The sequence below is a fragment of the Indicator indicator genome, chromosome 13, assembly GCF_027791375.1.
Source record: "Indicator indicator isolate 239-I01 chromosome 13, UM_Iind_1.1, whole genome shotgun sequence".
NCBI lineage: Eukaryota > Metazoa > Chordata > Aves > Piciformes > Indicatoridae > Indicator > Indicator indicator.
This window is the reverse complement of record NC_072022.1, coordinates 19797547-19818507: the sequence shown is the minus strand read 5'-3', so window position 1 is coordinate 19818507 and position 20961 is coordinate 19797547. Positions and strand designations below refer to the sequence as shown.

The window sequence follows — 20961 nt, the reverse complement described above, 5'->3', positions numbered from 1 at the left end:
GCCAGGGCAAGTGGAGGAGACAAAAAAAAAAAAAAAACCCAACTGTGTGAGCCCCCTCCACAGATGCTGACTCAGCTTTTATTATATGACACACGACCCTGTGAGAAACCCTCCTGCATGGCCCCACAGCCCCCCACATCCCACCTGGGGTGGTGGAGCTAGCCCCTCTCCACTGCTGGGGACATGTGTCCCCACTTGGCCCTCACCATGGACACCCAACTGCTGGAGACCAGCACTGCTGCTTTAAGAAGAAAAAAAAAAAACAAGGCAAGCATCAAGCTAAAAATATCCAAGAGTAGAAATACTCTGCCTGAAGCAGGCTCAAGTCCAGAGCCCCACTCCCAGATGGAGTTAAAGTCAAAAACAGAAATAAAACAGCATCAGTTTTAAAACTCAAAACCCTGAACTTCTTGTGGGTCCTCTGTCCTTGGCAGGTGCTGGTGAGGGGCCTGGGAGGTGAGCAAGTGTTGGCAGTGGGGAGCACACACAGCCCGGGGTGCTCACTTCTCTGAGCTTGGTCTCTTGAGCAGGGCACTGTACTTCAGCGGGACCCCGTCCGATGTCAGCACGACCTCCACCAGCGTGAAAATGGTGATCACCTTTAGCAAGGGAGAGCAAGACAAAAGAGGAAAGGGTTTTTCAGGTGGCATCACACGGGGATTTGCTTAGAGCTGCACTGGCTTTTGCTGCATCTACTGTGGCACCCATCAGGAGCTGGGGAATGGGGCAGGACACAGCATCTTCAAGGGCAGTATGAAGCCAGCCTGGGAACCCAAACTGACCAAAATGAGCCTCCTAAAACAACCTCACTTATTCCAGCCTGATCAGACCCCACTCTTGCTCTCAGCATGATCTGGGAAGACACATGGGTGACTGTACCCTCAGCTTTGGGTCCCAACCTCCCGAAGCCTGCCCATGTCTCCCTTCTCCAGTGAGAGAAGGCACAGTGTCTCTTAAACAAAAAACCCAGCCAAGTGCCAACGGTGAGCAGCAGTGAGAAGGGCTTTCCACAGGATGCTGAGCTGCTTCTCTGCATCCTGCAAGGAGAGAATGACTCCCCTATGCCTGCACAGTGAGAGGAGAGCTGGGAAGGGAGCATGATGGATGAGAGAGACACAAGGGAATAAAGACCTCAGAAAATCAATCTGTCCTGCTCAGGAACGTGCCTCTGCCCGTTCCCACCTCTGACTCCATCTCTTCATGCAATTGTGTGCAATGCATAAAGCATTGATCAGGTCTATCCATGAAGCACAGTTAATGGGATGGGGGCTGCTTGGGACTTTGGAAAGGGGCTGCCCTGGGGCCATGGCCAGGCATTTGGGGAGTTTGTTTGCTGCAGCTCATCCCCAAACCCTGCGCTGCGTCAGGGCTGGATGAGGCCATCTGCTCTGGGCTGGCTTGCAAGGAGAGGTGGGCACAGAGCCATTGGCATAACCTTGTCAAACCCTTCCCAGCTCATCCAGTGCAGGCCACTCCAGATTAATCATTCAGAGAGGAAATCTCATTGAGATTTAAACACAAAGTGCCCAGCAAGGAGCAAACCACAGGGAAATCCTTTTGCTGCCCAGATAGCCACTGGCCACCTTGCACCAGCCCCATGCCTGCCCCAGTTGGCACAAGCATGGGGGTGGTGGCCATGGGGCAGCCCCTCACGTCTGAGGGAGTCAGACAGAGATTACTGGATCTTTCCCTTGCAATCCTGCCTCATCTCTTTGCTGAATCCCCAGGGAACAGCAAGCACAAGTTCACAAGTCTTAGATCCACTTTATACTCAAGCCCTGAGTAATGCCCACTGAGGTCCTGGCCATCTTCTGGAGCTCAGTGAGGGATGGGAGCAACACTTCCCCTCCATGGCAGGGACAGCCTGCCCAGACTCCTGCACAGCTTCACACACACAGCCTTTCCCTTTGGCCAAGCTGAGAAGCAGAGGCCAAGCAATGGGGCCAGGAGCTGGTTGTGCTGGGTGCCACCAAGTGTCTGGGTGACATCTCCCACAGTTCAGCATTGCTCCTGGAGATCTGGCTCATGCTAGGGCTGGTTCTGCTGGTTCAGAGGACAGTTCTGAGTCTGCTCCCAAAGGAGGGCTCTGATGTTTTCTTAGGAGGTGTGGAAGGTTTGTGGAGGAGTTTCCTCTACTGCCAAGTGTTTGCTTAACCAAAATGGGCACTGCTCATGCTGGGGCATCATTTTTCATGAGGGTCCCTACTACGGTGTAAATGATACCTAGAGAAAAGAAGGAATTAAGGCCACTTCGGGCTGCACCCAGGGGGCTTCTCTGAGCCAAGCTGAGAAAGGAAAGCTCAGCTCCAAAGGGGAGGAGGCCTTACAGAAACACCTGCAGCATCTGGGAAGCTCAGCCAGCTCTGAGCACCCCTGCCCTGAGAAGGAAAGGACACCCCAGGACGTACCTAGCAGCTGGGAGGGTCGGCCTGGCCCTGTATTGGGAGCCTTTTTCATCCAGCCTTAAGGTGGACAAGGAAGACTTGTGCTGGGCTTGGTTGGAAATGGGTTCAAGCAAGGAGTCCCTGGGTTGGTGCAGGGAGAGGTTGGGGTCGGGGCCTCCTGTCCCCACCCAGGCAGCGGGCAGGGATCAGCGCAGTCAACACAGCTGTGACTTGATAGTGATGCCAGATAAAAGCTGGCAAAAAAGCACCACTTCATCAAGCCAGACAAATGTGATTGCTCCCTTTGATTGAGTTACCAAGTTAATAGATGACAGGGACACAAGGGAGAGATTTTCAGAAGCTGTTAAACCATTTGACATTGCATCTCAGGAAGCCTAACATTAAAAACTCCCCCTAACTGGGTCTCAACCTTGTCACAGAGATGGCAACCTTAAGGAAGGGCCTTGTCAGTGAGGGGCAAGGGATGCCAAGACAAGGGGAAGGGCCTAGACTGTTGTTGCCTTAGGCATGATCTTACTTAACATCTTAATTAATGATCTGGAAGAAGGAAGTAAACAGCCTGTTAATTCAATTCCTAGAGGAAACTGAATTGGGAGGCAGGGCACACAGCAGGCAGGGCAGAGTCTGAAGTCCATGGAGGGGTCAGATGTGGGGGCAGTGATGGGATGGGGAAGGACTGAATGGCTGAGTCTGGGCTCGCTGGGGAGGGAACACAAAGGGAAAGCAGGGCTTGACAGCATGCAAAGTAGTTCTGCTTCCCAGACTTGTCCATGCAGAGATCATGGGATCCACATGTTGCACACAGCTTCCACACCAGCCCCATGGTGTGTGAGCCTGTCCTGTGCTGGGGGGTCTTACCTGGGGCACAGATTCCTGCTCCAGCTCCTCTGGTTCCCACATGAGTGTCAGCTCTGGCTTCCTCCCCATCTTTCGGAAGTGGAAGCCCAACAAGGGCAGTGCCTACAGGGAAGGAGGGTGGTGAGAACAGCCCCCAACCCTGACAATGTCCCCATCTCAAGCTCTACCCCTCCACTTTGCCTATGGATGGAGATGGTGCTGCTTTTGCATGGCACACTGCCTCTGCAGGTCTTCAACACCTGGGATGCAGCAGCCTGCGAGCCTGTGCCTGGCACGTAAATCAGGGGCTGATGCGAGGCACCAGCCCCCCATCTATCACACTCTGTGTCCTGTTTAAAGGTGTCATTGCTGGCCATATAACCAGGTTATTAAGAGAAGATGTTGTCACTAACCACAGGTGCTGGCCCACAGTGCTGCTGTCACAGCCCCAGATGCTCTATGGTTAAACAAAATGAAAACCAGCCTCGCTCCCTCTCCTTGCTTCAGCTCTGCGTTCATCTTTGTCCTGCTGAATCTGTTTTTATTCCCTTTTACCTAGACCAGATCACCCCCAACACACAACAAGGAGACTCAGTTCTCAGAGACTGGGCTCCTTTAGACCCACCCTGCCCCTTGTGCCTCCCTGGGACCAGGGCATGGAGGAGAAAACCCACAAAGGCTCCCTTTCCTCCAGTTAGGCCAGCTCAAGTGCAGCACTGTCAGCTACAGGGCTTGCACAGAAGAGTACCAGGACAGCCATTGACTCTAATGATGGCAAGCTGCTGCAGTCCTCTTTGGTGAGGCAGCGTTGGCACTCTCATGCTGGTGAAATACTTACATTGCAGTAGATGCGCTTCTGGACTCCAAACTTCAGCACCAGGACATCAAAGGCCTCGTCCAGGACACCCATCACCATGGCCTCTGACTCCAGAGGACCACACTCCTGCCAAGAGACAAGATCGTCACTACATTGGCATCCCCCAGCCAGCTGTCCCCAAGGGTAGTGCCATTGTCTCCAGGTCCTGGAGCTCTGGTGGTTGCTCAGTGCATCCCCTCACTGTTTGCCTTCCCCAAGGCCAGCTGGGCAGCCATACAGCCCCCTGCCCAGTGGCATCCAGACTGAGTGTTCATGCAGAAATTCAGAGATGCCTTGAGGGAAGATAGTCTTGGTTCTTACCCTGACAAAGATGGCGAAGAAGAGGTCAGCACTGAGCTCCTGCACTCTCTTGGAAGCCATCTTCCGGTCATTGCAGTGATCTGCCTGTTTCTGGATGGCCTCTTTCTCCATCTTGATGGGGGAGCTAGCACCTGGGAAGGGGACAAGTGACACTGATATGCCCACGCTCCTGCCTGCTGCAGAGCCATGCCATGGTACCCCAGACCCAGACGCTCAGCTCACCTCTGTGTCCCTGTTATTTGAGGGCACCCACATACCAGGGAGCTGCCCTGTGGGACACAGACTCCAAGCGCCCAGCACTCGCAGCAGGCAAGGCCGGATCCCAGGATCCCTGCCTGCGCTGGGCACAGCCACCCTCTCCCCTGCCAGCACCCAGAGCTGCTCTGCAGGCAGGCAGGTGGCACCCACCGAGCGAGGCGGAGAGGAGCCGGTGCACGATGACGTCGGCGTAGCGGCGGATGGGTGAGGTGAAGTGCGTGTAGAAGGGAACGTTCAGGGCGTAGTGGCGGAACAGAGTCTCGTCCTCCAGGACACCAGTGCAGAAGTAGAGAGCCATCTGGAAGTTGGGAGAAGCAAAGGAAGGGTGTGAGCAAGGATAGTGGCATGAGCTTGGAAGGATCTGTGTCTGCAAGATAGAGTCCAGTAGCTGAGGGTCCTTCACCTGCTGCTCAGTTCAGGCTGCGCAGGACAAGGTGGGCACTGCGGGAACTGAGCAGAGAGCAAACAGGCCACAGCCACTGCAAAGACTGCCAGCTGACCCTGCCTGATCCCACAGATTGCATCCATTTCCATGTCACACAGGGAGTTTAAGGAGGCTTCTGCTTCTGCTCAGGCCCTGGGGCTCATTCACTATCCTCTCATCTTCCAAAGCAGAGTCCAGCCTGTCCTATGCCCCCCATAGATGCTCTCTCAACAAGGGATCTTACAAACCAGCTCCTATGCCAGGCTCTTTGGTTCCGAGTTGGGCTGCAGGTTCTGCATACCCGTTATGTTTAACTGAAGAGCACTAGGGGCTCCTCCATTCACTGAGCAGACAGCCCCACGGTGATCCCTGCTGCTCCAAACCATGACAACAGCTGGGAAGCCAAGTAGCCAGGGCTGCCGAAGCCAGCGCTGGGGCTGCAGTGGCACCACCCCAGTCAGCAGCCTCTTCAGCCAGAACTCCAGCCCCTGTTATCCACATTGGAGCATTTTGCACATCTGTGAAACACCAGCCCTCCGGGACTGGAAAACAACAGGACTGGGAGGGTAGGCTGCACGGGTCAGGGGGGTTGTGGCAGGGTCACGGCACAGTGGCGATGGAGTGAACCTGTTTAAAAATAAGAGCAAGTGACTTAAAGAAAACAGGAGTAGCCAGCTCTGATTACAGAGCCGTCCTGGGATCCACGGTTTGGGCAGCTGCATCCTCTGCTATCCAGCCCAGCAGCACAGCCAGCTCCTGCTGAGCAGCAACACACTGATCCGGGCAAGTAAATACAGGAGGTTAAAAAAAGCAGCATCAGTCCTGGCCTTATTATGAGACCCAAGAGCTGGGATAGGAGCTGTGGCAGCTGCCAATTTCCACAACCCAGCATTAAATTGTTTCTGATGGACTCCATGAAGTACGGACTCCACTCAATTAGCTCAGCTCCCACCGAACAAGGCTCTGCGCGGTCGGGCAGGGAGACACGCTGAGTGCTGGATGCTGCTGTGGGAGATAAGTGCCCTTGTGCAAACAGACAGCATGAAATTACACAGGGGAGTTACGGGCACTTATGCCAGGCTCCTGGGTAGGAGGGAGGAAGGTGCTTGCAATACCAGGTAGGTAGAGAGCAGAGCACAGGTCAAAAATCCCTTCTACGAGAAAGCCACTGGGGCTTTCTTCCCTGTTCCAATTCCCTATGCCCAGCAGTGTAGGGCAGCCCCTGCCTTGTCTCCGGTTAGAGAAGATGCTAAAGGTGGCATGCTGCTTGCTTCTTCCTGATGGATGTGTTGGCCAAACCCCGCCACTGCTGGATCCAGCACCATTTTTGATACCCTTTTGGCAGCTCGTGACCCTCACTGAGGTAGGCAGCAGCTTGGGCTTGTCTCCAGTTAGAGAAGATGCTAAAGGTGGCATGCTGCTTGCTTCTTCCTGATGGATGTGTTGGCCAAACCCTGCCACTGCTGGATCCAGCACCATTTTTGACACTCTTTTGGCAGCTCATGACCCTCACTGAGGTAGGCAGCAGCTTGGGCAGCATAGCAAAACTAGTCCTCTGGGCTGTGGTAAGGTTGCACACTGCACAGAGACCAGTCCAACACGTATCTGATGCTCATCCTCAGCACCGTCAGAGTCCTACCCAGGGACAGCAGCCTCGTATAAAGCAGATGCTTTCTCATTAACAGCTTTGACACACAAGTGGTCTCAAATCCTCAGGGTTTGCCACAATCCCCAAAGAATTGCAAGGAGCCTGGAAATAAATCAGCCCCAGTCAACCAGAGGCAGCTTTACTCTCATGGACAGATTGAATCCCCGAGTGACTGAGCCCCTGAAAAATGGTACATCACTGCTCCTTCAGCTGTTACAAGGCTCCTGGCACAGCGATCCAGGCACTCCCCCAGACACATGCATTACCAGTTGCTTCCTACCTCCCTCCTGCTCCAAGAGGCTGATGTCTTGACCACCAGCATGCAGCAAAGATGGAAGGCACAGGCTTGGTGTGACCAGTGGGCAGATTGTTTTGGGTCACTGAACTGCAGCCTTCTTCCTTTACACCAGCTTTATCACTGGGAGCTGAGGTGACTGACCAGACAGTCTCACCATGCCATCTGTCAGAGCAACGGCTCAGCCCTGGACACCAGCGTGGGCCCCTGCATGGCTGTGCTCCTCTGCATGGCTGTGCTCCTCTGCATGGCTGTGCTCCCCAGCTGTCAAGACTCAGATGTGTCTTTCTCCCCCATGAAGGACCACAACATCCAGGGACACGAGCAGGATGGGGCTGTTTCTTCGATCCATGCTAACAGTGGTGGCAGACAGCAAAAAGTCCTCCTCCTAGGGAAGGCTCCTTCCACCTGGCAGCTGCCTGCCCTTTCTAAGGGACACCATAGAGAGCAACATTGATGTCTCTGGCTCCTGCAGTGCTGTGGTCCTTCCTTACACACTGGAGATCATACAGATCCAGCACTGTAAGCACATCCTGAATCAGACTGGAAAGCAGCCTTAAAGAGCATCTGCTCACCTGGGCAAATCTCAAACTCCATTTATAAACTGAACCACAGTTCAGCAAAGGGCCAACTGCACAAGCTCACCCCAGGATCAAGACAGATTTCTGCTGCTCTGGCTCGTGCACCACTTCCAATAGTGAAAGCTGCCCATCACAGGTAGCAGCACCATCCTGCTGTGGAGTGCTGGCAGATGGGAATGCTGCTCGCCATCCAGACACAGGCTGCTCTGCAGGGCTCACAGGCTCAGCTGTGAACTGGGTTTTGCCTCTTATGGGAGCATGCCAGACAGTAGGTCTGCCAGGCACAAATGGACTGCACAGCGCACCTTGGTCTAGTTCCTGCCAAAATCATTTCATGAAAGATCCTTTAAAAATTCCTCTTCCTTCTTCTCCAAGTTCTCTGTGTGGTATCTACTCAGCAAAGACAAAACATCGGTATCTCTTTAACACACAGATCTATTCTGTATTCACAGGGATGAATCTCAACACAAGCCACTGGGAGGTATCTCAAAGCACACCCATCCTCAGTCTCATGAAACCACAGAGGGAAAATCTCATAAGCCAGTAGGTCCCACAAAGCCACCTCCTTGGTGCCACTTCAAAATTGAGTTGCCTTCTCCTTGCTCATCCCTCCTGGCCAGCAGCCAGGCTTGCTCCACATGCTGCTGCTGGCAAAGCCCAGGCTTGTGTCACAATCAGCAGGACCAGGGAGGGATGCCAAGGAATTCATGTCACCAGTGCACCTTCCACCAGAAAAGGAAGATGTGACAGAAGAGACCAGGACAAGGCAAAAGCAGGACACAGGATCTGGGACAACACGGCCAGCTTCAGAGGACGCTTCCTGCACTTTAGAAAGCAGCTCTCCTGAGCTGGAGACACAGATGAGGAGGTGATTTACTAAAAGGCTTCAGTCCCCAGTCCCACTTTCAAGCAAGCATTAAGTCACGGAAGTACAGCAGGACTTCAGGCAACTGCTAATGAGTAAATGGAGCAAATAAGCTAATTAGAAGAATGACAGTCAAATGAGTGATGTTGGGAAGATGAATCGTTCCTGCAGTGATAAGCAGGCCACAGCAGAGAGGCCGGTTCAGGAACATGCCCCCTCTCCCTGTGGGGTAGGACTTCCCTCAGAAGAGGCTGTGCTATGCCCAGCTGCAAACATAGAAAGGCAGATGCTTCACAAACATTCTTTTTGATGGTGATAAGTACCTGGATAAGTGTCCTGAGCTACAAAAGCTCCAAACATGACCATCAGTGCGATCAGCACATTGCAAAGACCTTCACAGATCTCATGGTCTGGAAGGAGACCAAAGGGTTTCTAAGAGCTTCTCTGATTCAATGAGCTTGTGTCTAGATACCAGACTGTGTTTATGGTCAGTTCCACACCCCTACATCATCCCCAGCTTTGATTCCTTTTTTTTTGGACCAGTTGGGACACCAGGATGTGAAGAAATGGCACACACATGAACCATGGAGCTCACTACCAGCTCTTCACAGAACAGGCTGTGTCCTTGTGACTCTGCTAACATCCCATGTGCAGCTTCAAGGTGGAACACCCTGATTAGTAATAACAGGAGTGCTACAAGGGGCAAGGAAAGACTCAGCCTGCCCCTGCTAGCCAGTGAAGCTCTGTTGCCCAGAGGGTATGCCCACTGCCAGAAGCATGTGGCTGGATGCACTGGGGGAAGCTGCTGGCAGACCCACAGCACCATGCTCTGGGGCCATTCACTCTTCCTCTTTGTAAAAAACAGAAGGAGCAAGGGCAGAAGATGGAGACATAGCAGATGGCTACAGCCAGATGTGTCTGACAACCCAATGCTCTTCTCACCTGCATGGGCCTGGAGAACATGTTGGTCAGCACTTCTTTCCTGGCTTCAGAGTATTTGTCAGCACCAAATGTTTCATTTAAGCTTTTCTGGAGAAGAAAAGAGAGACAGCATTCAGTGTAGGCAGGCTGTGGTGGTAGGGGGACCCAGGCAGACCCTCCTGGGGAAAACAGCAGCTCATCAAAGCCATATTCCTCCTTTTCCTGCAAATCCTCTTGCAAACCAGAAAGTGCACATGAAACTGGGCTTTGCTATGGTCCCAGCAGCTCCAACAGGCCTACACACAGAGTCCTTCTGAGCACTGACCCATCTCTTAGGGTCAGGACAGGGAGCACTCAGGGCACAGAGATCACTAGCTCAATGCACAGATTGTGAGAGCACTCACAGACCCTTCCTAACCTGTGCCTGGCTCCCACCCAGCTTTTGAGAGCTTCAGTGCATGGACTAATGGGACTCTGGGGAGATACGGATACAGGAGGTTACCGCCCGGGGCTAGCAGCAAGGAAGGGCTGGAGGGTTCAAAGTGCAGAAGAGGAGCTGAGTGTGCAGCCTTGTGTCTGCTGACATAGCCTCAGTGCAGCCAGCAAGCAGGGAGAGCTTTCCCAGCTGACGGAGGGGCGTGCGGGAGGCCAGCAGGGTTGGGATTAACAGAGGATTAGCCACAGTCCAGTTGCTGCAAGTAAAGAAAATCCTGGAACCTGTGCTCTGCTGTTCAGCTGGAGTTCAGCCTCAGGACACGCTCAGCAGAGGATCGGTCAGATACCTCCTGTGCTGGCTATGTCTGACCTTTCCCAGCACCGCTCCCCAGTCCTTCCCAGTCACCATGCTCCCCACCCTGCCCTCCCTGGGACCTTCAGCAGCCCATACAGAAACACCTCTTCACAGAGCTACCTTTCTATGTGCAAATGTTCTGCCCAGGACCTGCCAAGAGAAGGCAGAGTAAGGACATCTGGGTGTCCCAGTGAGTGCTCCTGAGCTGGAAGATCCTTTCCATTGCAGAGAGGGCTGTGCTGGGGTCACTTGCAAGGTCCCCTCTGCCCTGCTTTAAGCTCTGTGTACAACATGGCTGAATGGCACAGGCTAGGCCACACTTGACCAGCCCTAATATGGTCAAGAGTGAGTAAATGAGGTGTCTTGTTTTGGCATGGGATAGTTGCCAAATCTTCTTAGGCAGAGGGGGACAGGGAATAAACCACACACTGTGAAACTATGCCATGGCCCCGTTCCCTGCCAGGGCAGTGCACTCACGTGCAGGGTCCCCGCACTGCTGAAGTCGATATTGAGCCCAACTTGGTTGCAAAACTCCATGAGGTCCTTCAGTAGCTTGGTCTGGGGTGGGGGGTGGCGGCGAAGCAGGGCCTGCTCGGGGAAGGAGTGGTAGATCTGATGGGCCACAGCCATGTTCGCGAGCAGCATGAACTCTTCCACCAGCCTGCAGCACGACAAAAACAACCCCAAGCCCCAGTTAGAGAGGAAAGTCCCCTGGGTAGCCAAACCAGTCTATAGTGATGGGAGCTAATATGACATGGGAAGATGGGGGAGCAGCTTGTAGTTGCTGTTCTAAACACAGATAATATGTGAGACTACAGCAAGTCCCCCCCAAATTCTCACTTTCTAGCTGAGGTTTCCTAGGGGACTCAGAGCAAGCCACCCTGCTGGCACAGACAAGCAGAAGTCAGTAATAACTTGACAGCTAAATTAGGATAAAATAATCTCCCTTTAGGTCATTTTATCTCCTGAAACGCTTGAAAAGCAAAACAAACGCTGTGCAAGAAAACAAACACACACTGCTGTCTTCCTGGGCCAGAGAAAACAGTCTTGCTCGCTCCCCCATCCCGAGCTCGACATGTGTGGTCAAGCCCAGTCACTGAGCACTGCCCCAGCCGGGCTTCCACCCAGAGCAGGATGCCACAGGGACCCCAAGCAGAGCAGACCAGTACAGCTCACTGCAGGGCTGCCTCCGGCATCCAGGTGATGCAAGGACTTTGTGTGCTCCTGCGTGCAACCCACAGACTGCTCAGGGCATCCCATCCCAGGCTGGGTGAGCCACCCACCCTCCACCTCTGGATGTACACACACCGAATGGAAATCTCCAGGCTACATGCTGCAAAGAATCACACAGAATCACAGAATCAGTAAGGTTGGAAAAGACCTCAAGGATCATCAAAGTCCAACCTGTCACCCAAGACCTCCTGACCACTAAACCATGTCACCAAGTGCCACGTCCAATCCCCTCCTGAACACCTCCAGGGATGGTGACTCCACCACCTCCCTGGGCAGCACATTCCAACATCTAACAACTCTCTCCATGAAGAACTTTCTCCTCACCTCAAGCCTACACCTCCCCTGGCACAGCTTGAGGCTGTGTCCTCTTGTTCTGGTGCTGGTTGCCTGGGAGAAGAGACCAAACCCCTCCTGGCTACAACCTCCCTTCAGGTAGTTGTAGACAGCAATGAGGTCACCCCTGAGCCTCCTCTTCTCCAGGATAAACAATCCCAGATCCCTCAGCCTCTCCTCACAGGGCTTGTGTTTGAGACCTCTCCCCAGCCTTGTTGCCCTTCTCTGGACATGTTCAAGTCTCTCAATGTCCTTCTTAAATCGAGGGGCCCAGAACTGGACACAGCACTCAAGGTGTGGCCTAACCAGTGCTGTGTACAGAGGTACAATGACCTCCCTGCTCCTGCTGGCCACACTATGCCTGATGCAGGCCAGGATGCCATTGGCTCTCTTGGCCACCTGGGCACACTGCTGGCTCCTGTTCAGCTGCTGTCAACCAGTACCCTCAGGTCCCTTTCCACCTGGCTGCTCTCCAGCCACTCTGACCCCAGCCTGTAGCTCTGCATGGGGTTGTTGTGGCCGAAGTGCAGCACCCGGCACTTGGACTTGTTAAATGCCATCATGTTGGACTCTGCCCATCTGTCCAGCTGGTCAAGGTCCCTCTGCAGAGCCCTTCTACCTTCTAACAGATCAACACCTGCCCCCAGCTTGGTGTCATCTGCAAATTTACTGATGATGGACTCAATCCCCTCATCCAGATCATCAATAAAGATATCGAACAGGATGGGGCCCAGAACTGACTCCTGGGGGACACCACTAGTGACTGGCCTCCAGTTGGATGTGGCACCATTCACCACCACTCTCTGGGCTTGTCTGGCAATTCCAGCCAGTTCCTAACCCAGCACAGAGTGCTCCTGTTCAAGCCACAGGTTGTCAGCTTGGCCAGGAGTCTGCTGTGGGGAACGGTGTCAAAGGCCTTGCTGAAGTCCAGGTAGACTACATCCACAGCCTTTCCCATGTCCACCAGAGGGGTCACCTGATCATAGAAGGAGATCAGGTTGGTGAGGCAGGACCTGCCCTTCCTAAATGAAAAGCAATCCCAGCACTAGAGATCATCACTGGAGCATTTATAGGTTGTGCTACCAGATGCAGGGATTTGCCACAGGAGACTTGTTTAACTGGGCTTAGATAAGCAGAGAGATGTGCTTAACTGGGCTTCCTGCTCTTTGCTGCATGTATTCCCAGGGCTCCTAACTGGTGTTAATTGCCAAAAGAGATAATAGATTTACAGAAGTAACCTCATGCTCCATGCAATGCCTGAGCGAGCTGTCACTCAGCCCCTGCAGGCAAAGCAGCAATTTTGCAGGGCTGGCTGGGGAAGCAGGGCTGGATCTGGGGATCCTGCTGCTCCCAGACCCAGCTGTCACTGGGGAGACTGGCCCAGTGCGATGTGCAGGGTACTGTGCTCCCAGAGTACTTGCTACAGCAGCATACCTGCCCAGCCCAGGAGGGCTTGCCAAGAACTTGAAAGGGAAAGGAAACAAAGGCAAGTGCAGAGGAGGAATAAGCACCTGATGATGCTAATCAGCAGTGGAAACGTTTTATGGGAAGGAGCTCTCTCGATAAGAGCCTCGTGGGTTCTCCCAAAGGACACTGTGCCAGAGGCCAATGTCCTCTGGGAGACTTTCCTGCTTGGGAAAGCAGGAGGGACACTCTTGTGCATGGGCAGTGTGGGAAGAAGGGGTGGGAATGGGCCACCCATCCTGTCCCCTCAAACACCTGCCAGATGCTGCCAGAAGGCGAAAGGCTGGCTCAGGGGGTGGGCAATGTTCTTGCAGCCTGGTGTGGGAGCAGGGTCACTACACACTGGTGAGGGGGGACTCACCAGTGACAAGCTCTTGCTCCTGTGCAGCTAAACCAGCAGATGGCAACATCGGTCCCTCTACAGCCACTGGCACTGGGGGGCTGTGGGACAGCATGGGCCAATGGCGTTGGGCACTGGCTGCACAGCACCAAGGGGTGCGAAGGCAGGGCAGTAAGTAGCCCCCAGTGGGCTATGGCACTGCCATCCCCATCTCCTGGGTGTGGGTGGACCCACCATCTCTCAGCCAGCTGCCATGCTTGCAGATGACACGTGAGGCTATGCCAGCCTGTGCTCATACCTGGGAAGACCTTTCTGCCCAAGCCAGCCTGTGACAAGGCACAGCAAACAGCATGGGCCGCAGAAGGCAGAACTACTTCTTCCCATGGGCCTTGGTGCAAAGAAAAGGAGAGGCATTTCCAGTGCTAGCCCCAGCTACACAGGTGGACACATGGGACAAGGCTGGCATGGGGTCCTTGGGCCTTCCTTGAAAGGTGACCTCTATGGGTTGTGTCTCAGGACACAAGGAGGGAGTCAAGATCTGCACCAAACAGCTGAATGTGGTGGCCTCAGTGCACCTAAAAAGAAAACTGCATTCTCAAGAGGGGCTCTCATTGAGCCTGCATGGGATGCTGGAGTCTCAGGAGGATGAGCCAGGGCTGGGACAGGCCATGAAGCCAGCAAGGATGGCACAACAAAGCTGCTGCCCTCCTGCCCTTCCCACATGGCCTTCTAGGGGCACTTTCAGTTAGTGTCCTCAGCAGGGCTTCAGCTCAGCAAGCACTAAGCTGCAGCCTGAAGGAAAGCAATGGATACTGGGGTAGGTGGGAGCGGAGGCTGGGGGCCAGACCAGTGCCTGGCACTGGTGTTGCTGGGAGCTGTGCTGAAGCCCTGCTAATTTGCCGGCAGGTCAAATGACAAGAGGCTTTGGGGTTTTTCTTTTTTCTTAAAACAGCCTAGCTCGGAGTTTGGCTCAGGGTGGTTGGCAGACAGGAGTGCAAAGAAAAATATTTCATGGCTAAAAAAATGGAGACAGAAAGGCTGGTCCATGTGAGCACGCTGAACGGATCCCATGTGAAAGGCATTCGAACGCCATCACTACAGTTTCCTCTGGATTAGCTGAGCTATCCTTGGCTCCCAGCTCCATAAAATCCCATAAACAATCTGATCTGAACTTTTGCCCTTTCTGTGCTGGTGCGAGGTTTCCTCCGCTGTCCCACAGAGAGAGCTGGGGATTAGCAGGTGGCTGTCCCTGCTGTAGGTGCCTGCAGATCCTGGCTGTCCTGCTGAGCGGGGCTGCAGCAGAGAGCGTTTCTTCGAGGCACCACAGAACGTCTACACATGCAAGAGGGAGGAGAGGGAGGGGTGGCAAGGTTTGTGAGCTCTGTAACATACACAAGTACCTTCTGCCGGCTCTTTCAATCTCCAGACTTTGCTTATGAGTTATGGGCTTGGTGCAGGAGTTGCTGGGTGAAACTCTATAGCCTGTCTTATGCAAGAGGTCAGCTGGAGTGTATGGTTTGCAAAGGCACAGAGTTTCAAATGTAATCGAGGCATGCTGGCTGCTAAACTCCGCTGCCTGCTGGGGAGATTTCAGACTCCTGAGATTCTCTTAAACACCGGGTTTGGTGCTTTTCAGAGTATCTGCCATGTTCTTCACAGCTCCTGTAGGCAACAGACGTTTATGAAAGCATCCAGTTGAAGAGGACTCGTGACATCTTGATGGCAGCCCTCAACTCAAGTTTCTGGACTGTAACTCCTCTCTCACAGCTCCTACCAGAGCTAAACATCCATGAGACATAGGAAGAGGAGCTGCACATTCAGACTCTAGAATTGCTTTAGTAGCAGCATTACTATTTGCTCTGTAAAAGGTTAGCTAGAGCCTCCCCAAACCTTGAAAAAACACTCACATCCTCAACAAGATGGTTGTTGGACAGCAAATCAAATATTGGTTTCTCCTGCCAAACCTCTGCAGAGTGAAGCAGGGCAAGTGAAATGCCTGTTTGGATGCTTGTCTCCATGGCAATGCAGCCAGGCTATATAGCAGCCATGGAAGTACCCACTCTCCCTGATTAACTTGACAAATGACATTAGCTAAGCAAGGTTGGCTGCAAGGGAGAGACAAGGAGCACTTTGTTTGCAATCCAGTAAGTGCAGGAAGAAGGCAGGCAGCTTGGTTAAAGCAAAGTGACACAAAAAACATCTGCTGTTCCACCAGTGAAACAGATCTGGAGCATTCAGATGAAATGGCAGCAAGACAGGGCTGAAAAGAAGAGCATGGCTCTTCCCCCATGCTTTCTTCTTCACCTCCATCCTCTCCTGCAAGACATAACCACCGAGTGTGTGCAGACATTGGAAGTGTTCTCTTAGCTGAGCTGTGGACTCAAGAGATAAACCCAAAACACTGCCCAGGTCTCCCATGGCAGGCACTTGTAACAAGTGATAGGATGAGAGGAAATGGCTTCAAGCTGCACCAGGGGAGGTTTAGATTGGGTTTCAGGAGAAGCTTCTTCACTGAAAGGGTCATCAAACACTTGAATAGGCTCCCTAGGGAGGTGGTTGAATCACCATCCCTAGAGATGTTTAAAAGATGCAGAGATGTGGTGTTAAGGGACATGGTTTAGCACCAGACTTGGTAGTTAGATAAAGGCTGGACTCGATAATCTTAAAGGTCTTTTCGAAATGAAATTATTCTTTGATTTTTTTTGTTTTGCCTTTGCCAGCCTGGAGAAGTTGGTGTCTCTTTCACTTGCTCCCAATCATACAGAGTTGAACTGTCCTAAGCTGGGCACTGAGTCTCCTTCCAACAGTGGTCCCTCTGGTAGGGTGAGCTACTACTAGATAAATCCCAACATCTTCCCACCTTCTCAGACTTGAGCCAAATGTGACCAAACGATTTCTGCAAAGGTTACCAAACTTTCTTCTGCTATCCAATTACAAAATTCCATCTTTTCCTCTCCTTCTCATCTGCTCCTCACAGCACGTGCTCCCTCCTGCACAGCAAACAGGGCTTTAGGTGCTCAAATTCCTTCCCATCTCCAGAGGGGTTTACTATCCTGGTTCAGTGTGGGTTTGTGCTTCAACCACCATTCAAGGTCTCTCATCCCCTAGCTGTGTGCTTGCTTCAGGTGTTCAGCTCCATGTTGGATCCAAATAAGGTTAGGACAGCATAGCTTCCAAACCATTACACTCGGTTTGTGTTTGAAGCAAGTAGTGCTACGGGAGTCCAGGGCTGAGAAAAGTTTTTGTGTTTGAGAGAGGTCAGACAACACTGATGGATAGGCATCCCCTTGCTAGGGGCAGTACATTGCTGAGAGCCCTTGCTCTCCACTGGCTTGAAGGGGATTATTGCTGCAGTGCATTTCATAACAAATAAGAGATCTACAGCTACCTCCTGGGAATGGGACTCTAAATCCTGCTGCATTCACCAAGAGAAAGTCACCTTCCACTAAAGGCTGCAAACAGTCCTGTGCACATCCAACAGCAGCAGCAGCTGAAGGGAAGTGGGAGAGAAACAGCAGCAGAGTTCAACCAAGAAGCTCTCTGCAGAGCACTAAATCCAAAGACTGCTGGATGTGGCACAACTTTTTCTTCTTTTCTTTAAATCATGTACGTTTATTTTTGATTACAGCTCTTCCATGAAGCAAAGGAACTTGAGAGGTTTCTATAAAAGCTCTTCTAAAAGCAACATTAGCTAATCCTGCATCCCCTGAGAGCAGAGCCAATGACAGAATCCTGCTTTTTGGCTGGACTGGAGCTTCTGATGGCTCTTTTTCACGCAAAATCCTGCAAGAACGGTGCGCTGTCTTCCTGGTGACACTCTGCCTAGCCAACAGGAGCATCTTCAGCTGTCCCCTCTGGAACAGCACTCCTGCTGAAAGAGTTCTGAAAATCAAATCCCCTGTTATCCCAAAAATTGGCCTGCAGCGTTACATATGAGCTGTGCAGTGTTGGTATGGAGCTGCCTTTGCCAATGACAGCTGCCAAATGACCAAAAGCCCTACTTTTTTTTTTTTTTTTTTTTTTTTAAAGAAAAAGTAGTAAAAGGCAAGAATGCTGGTGGTTCCTGGCTGAATGAGAGTAATTTGTGCTCCTTTCGCAGCTAGTGGTAGCCTTGAACAAAGCATAGCTGAATAATGGAATTACTCCACTTTCTGAGACTGCTCAATTAGCTCTTGGTTAAAACTGTTAACATTGAAACTTGATGAGAATAGCAGCTCTGAGGCACTTTTAGATTCATTTCTTCCTAAGCTAGAATGCCTTTTCCCTCTAATGAACTCCCTTTCTGGGGTATAATGAATGCCCTTTTTATTAGCAATGGTGCCTTTCCAGTAATAGATGCCTCCAACACAAATGCAGGGGAGGGTTTCTGAATACAAATGTTACTTCCTGGCCACTCTCACACCTTGAGGTTGGAAATACCATGAGACCATTCTCTCTGCTTTATCCAAATTAACTGCAGTATGATGGAAAACCATTTAAAGCTGGGCTACTGAAGGCATTTGGCATGATTAGGAATTAATTGCTTAAAGCCTGATGTACTGGGTTTGCACACGAGGATTTAGACTGCTAGAAAAACCTCAACCATTTGCCTAAGTTCCTTTGAAATTATTGATGCCAACTTGCAGCCCTGTTACATAGAAGAGCTGACTTATTCTGGCCACATGACGTCAGGTGAGATGCTGGGGTGCTGAAGATGGCACAAGCAGCTGTGAAGCCTCCGACAGCTCTTGGTGCTCATGTGCATGGATGGAAAACACTCCCCACCTAGCCTGGAGCTCGTCAACCTCATCTGTGGTTCCTATGGAAGGGATAAAGTCAATGCCCACTGGTCCTACCACCTTCTATCCTGTCTTGATCCAAGCAGCAATGGAAATGCCATTGCACCGAACAGCAAGTGACGCAGAGGACGTAGTCCCTGCAGGCTGCATCTCCTCATTAAATGTTAATATGACTGCAGTCTGCTCCTTTTCATGCAAATTGGCAACAACCTGCAGACTGCTGGCATGAAGCTGAAGTGCCCCTCTGTGCCAAAACAGCATCTTCAGCCACTGTGGTCCAGGGTCGAAGGCTTAGACCTGCACCCCTGTGCTGGGCCACACAGGACACAGAAGCACAACTTCAGCAGGCTTTTTGGTCCCAGCTCCAGCATTTTCTGAAGTTTTCTCAGGACTATCGCATTTCTGAGCCCAGGGCAGAGGACTTCAACCTCAGCATTGCAGACAGAGGAATACCTCCCTCCAAGAATGGCCCTCCTGGGTCAAGAAACCTTTTTTTTTCATAGGCCCCAAGAAGCACACAGAGTGCTGCTCACTCAGCATGGACACACAGTCCCACTTACACCCCCTCCTAGAAATACCTCCAGTGGCCAAGGTGGCCTGTACAGACCCCCTACTCAGGCTAGATGTCAACATCAAAGTGACAGTGCTGTTCAAAACCTCTCCTTTAAAACACAGCCCCTTCACCTTGCCTAAACAATTCTATGTGGGGAAGTCAATGACAGCACTGGAAGGAGTTTGCAATCCCTGAGTTCAGCTTCAGGGGCCATGTGGCTGGGAGTCCTAGTCCAGCTTCCCACAAATCCATATCAGACCTGGTTTCTTTTAGCCACTGGCTCACTCATATCTCATCTCTCAGAAAGAGCTATGATGTCCAGGGCCCTGCTTACCCTCCACAGTGGCACAGGGGAGGTATAAGCAGTGACCACTGCAGCTAACAGGTCTCTCAGGGGCAGTCATTGCCTGAGCTAGCAAGCCTTACTTTTGGGAGTGTGTTAGGATGCTCCCAAGCAGGGGTACTCTCCAGGTTCTGGGACCAGAGCAAGAATCCAAGACAGTTTTCTCCAGCCTGTAGGGATTCCTAGTGGGCAAAAAAGCCCAGAGCCAAGGTGGGTCTGCCACAGTGCAAAAGAAAGGGGAAATACCTCACAACCTGCACCCAAAGCCAGACTGGCAGCCCACATTCCTGAGATGTGCAGCCTGATGAGCCACTGGCTATGAAGGCAGAGCTTATGACAAGACACAGAATATTTATGTCATCCAGAATCTGGCTAAGAGGGAATGGAAAGAATTCCTGAAGAAATGTAGATGGTCCCTCTCCTGACGGGAAAGCCTCTGGTCCTGCACACTGGGCCAGCACTGCCTGTTTTCAGGCTGCACTTCCCACTGAAAGGAGGAAGCAGGAATGAAAGGTACTTTTCCTCACCATTAAAAGTTTATACAAGTGATTTATGGGTCAGAAAAATTAGCAAGTCTGTCACTGAGTGCTCCATACAGCAGCATGTGTTACATGGCTGCTGACCAGAAATGCCAAGACCCATTAGGTGGAAGCAAAGGGCAGCACGATGGAAAGTTAAAGATGCTTTTTGCCCATTTAATTAATTAGCCAGGTCTTTTTTTTTTCCCCCATCCCCTGCAGCCTTCATTAATGTAACATTGAAGTGAAGGAATATTAACAATTCAGACAACACATTAATATTAACACACCACCTGCAAAATGCAAATGCAAGTCCATTAGGTAAACAGATGATCTTAAGCCATTGAGGCAGAAATAACATTCTGACATTTCCTAGCACGAGTATCCTGCAGAGACACTGTCCATCACTTATGCTCCATTATAAAGCCATGGCCTCTTGTACGTAGGAGGCTCCTCATCTGTTACTAGTCCCTGAAAGGATGAGAAAAACTTACATTTCCATTAAGATATTTGCCAGTTTCATATGGGAAGTGTCTTACTAAAGCCATGTCATGAACCAGAAAGATCAAAAGGGATTTTAAAAAGGATTTTATCTCTGTGCTAGCAAGGGATGAAGATAAAAGTTGAAGGTGATAGCCTGTAAATATTATCCTACACTTGGGATGGCTCCAGAACCTGAGCCTTCTATTATAGTTTAATCTCAGACAAGTTTTCAGCAAGGGATAAACAAACAGTTAACTATCACCCAGAGAACTGATAGTACTGTAGGGAGTCACAGACTGCTAGAGCCAGCCTTCCTGTACCATGTTCCTCACCATCTAATGCTCTCATAGATGTTCCAGCTGAGGAGACATTCACACCCTCTGTGTTTCTCCCTTTAGTCTTTGCCTTTGTTTTCCTGGCTTACCTGGTATTGAAGAGTTGATTACTTCCAAAGCAGGAGACAAACTGCTTTGGACAAGGCGGAATTACAAAAAGCAGGGATGAACCTCCCAGATTAGAAACATATCCTTTGATAACCAGCAACTGGGGAAGAGTATCCATCCACCAAACAGAATGTGACCCAGGGACAAACAAGCAGGAGCCTGCAGAAGCTCATGAAGAGATGAACAACTAAAGCTAGCCAATAAAGTTTAAAAGATCAAAACCACAAAAGTAATCTAAATAATCTGGCAGCCAAAGGCATGGTGGCACAACT

The 20961-nt window shown here is 51.5% G+C and overlaps 1 protein-coding gene across 1 annotated transcript in view; it reads right to left on the bottom strand.

The window, feature by feature from the left end:
- Positions 1–419: 419 nt before the first annotated feature.
- The window catches only part of DIS3L2 (DIS3 like 3'-5' exoribonuclease 2), a 199835-nt gene continuing 179293 nt past the window's right edge, over positions 420–20961 (bottom strand). The window contains exons 16-22 of the mRNA XM_054385907.1: positions 10679–10862; positions 9433–9519; positions 4828–4975; positions 4420–4550; positions 4081–4185; positions 3264–3365; positions 420–599 (exon numbers count right to left, since the gene is read on the bottom strand). Of these exons, the coding sequence (XP_054241882.1) occupies positions 501–599; positions 3264–3365; positions 4081–4185; positions 4420–4550; positions 4828–4975; positions 9433–9519; positions 10679–10862 (856 nt within the window). The 3' untranslated portion in view covers positions 420–500. The remainder of the gene's footprint in view (positions 600–3263; positions 3366–4080; positions 4186–4419; positions 4551–4827; positions 4976–9432; positions 9520–10678; positions 10863–20961) is intronic.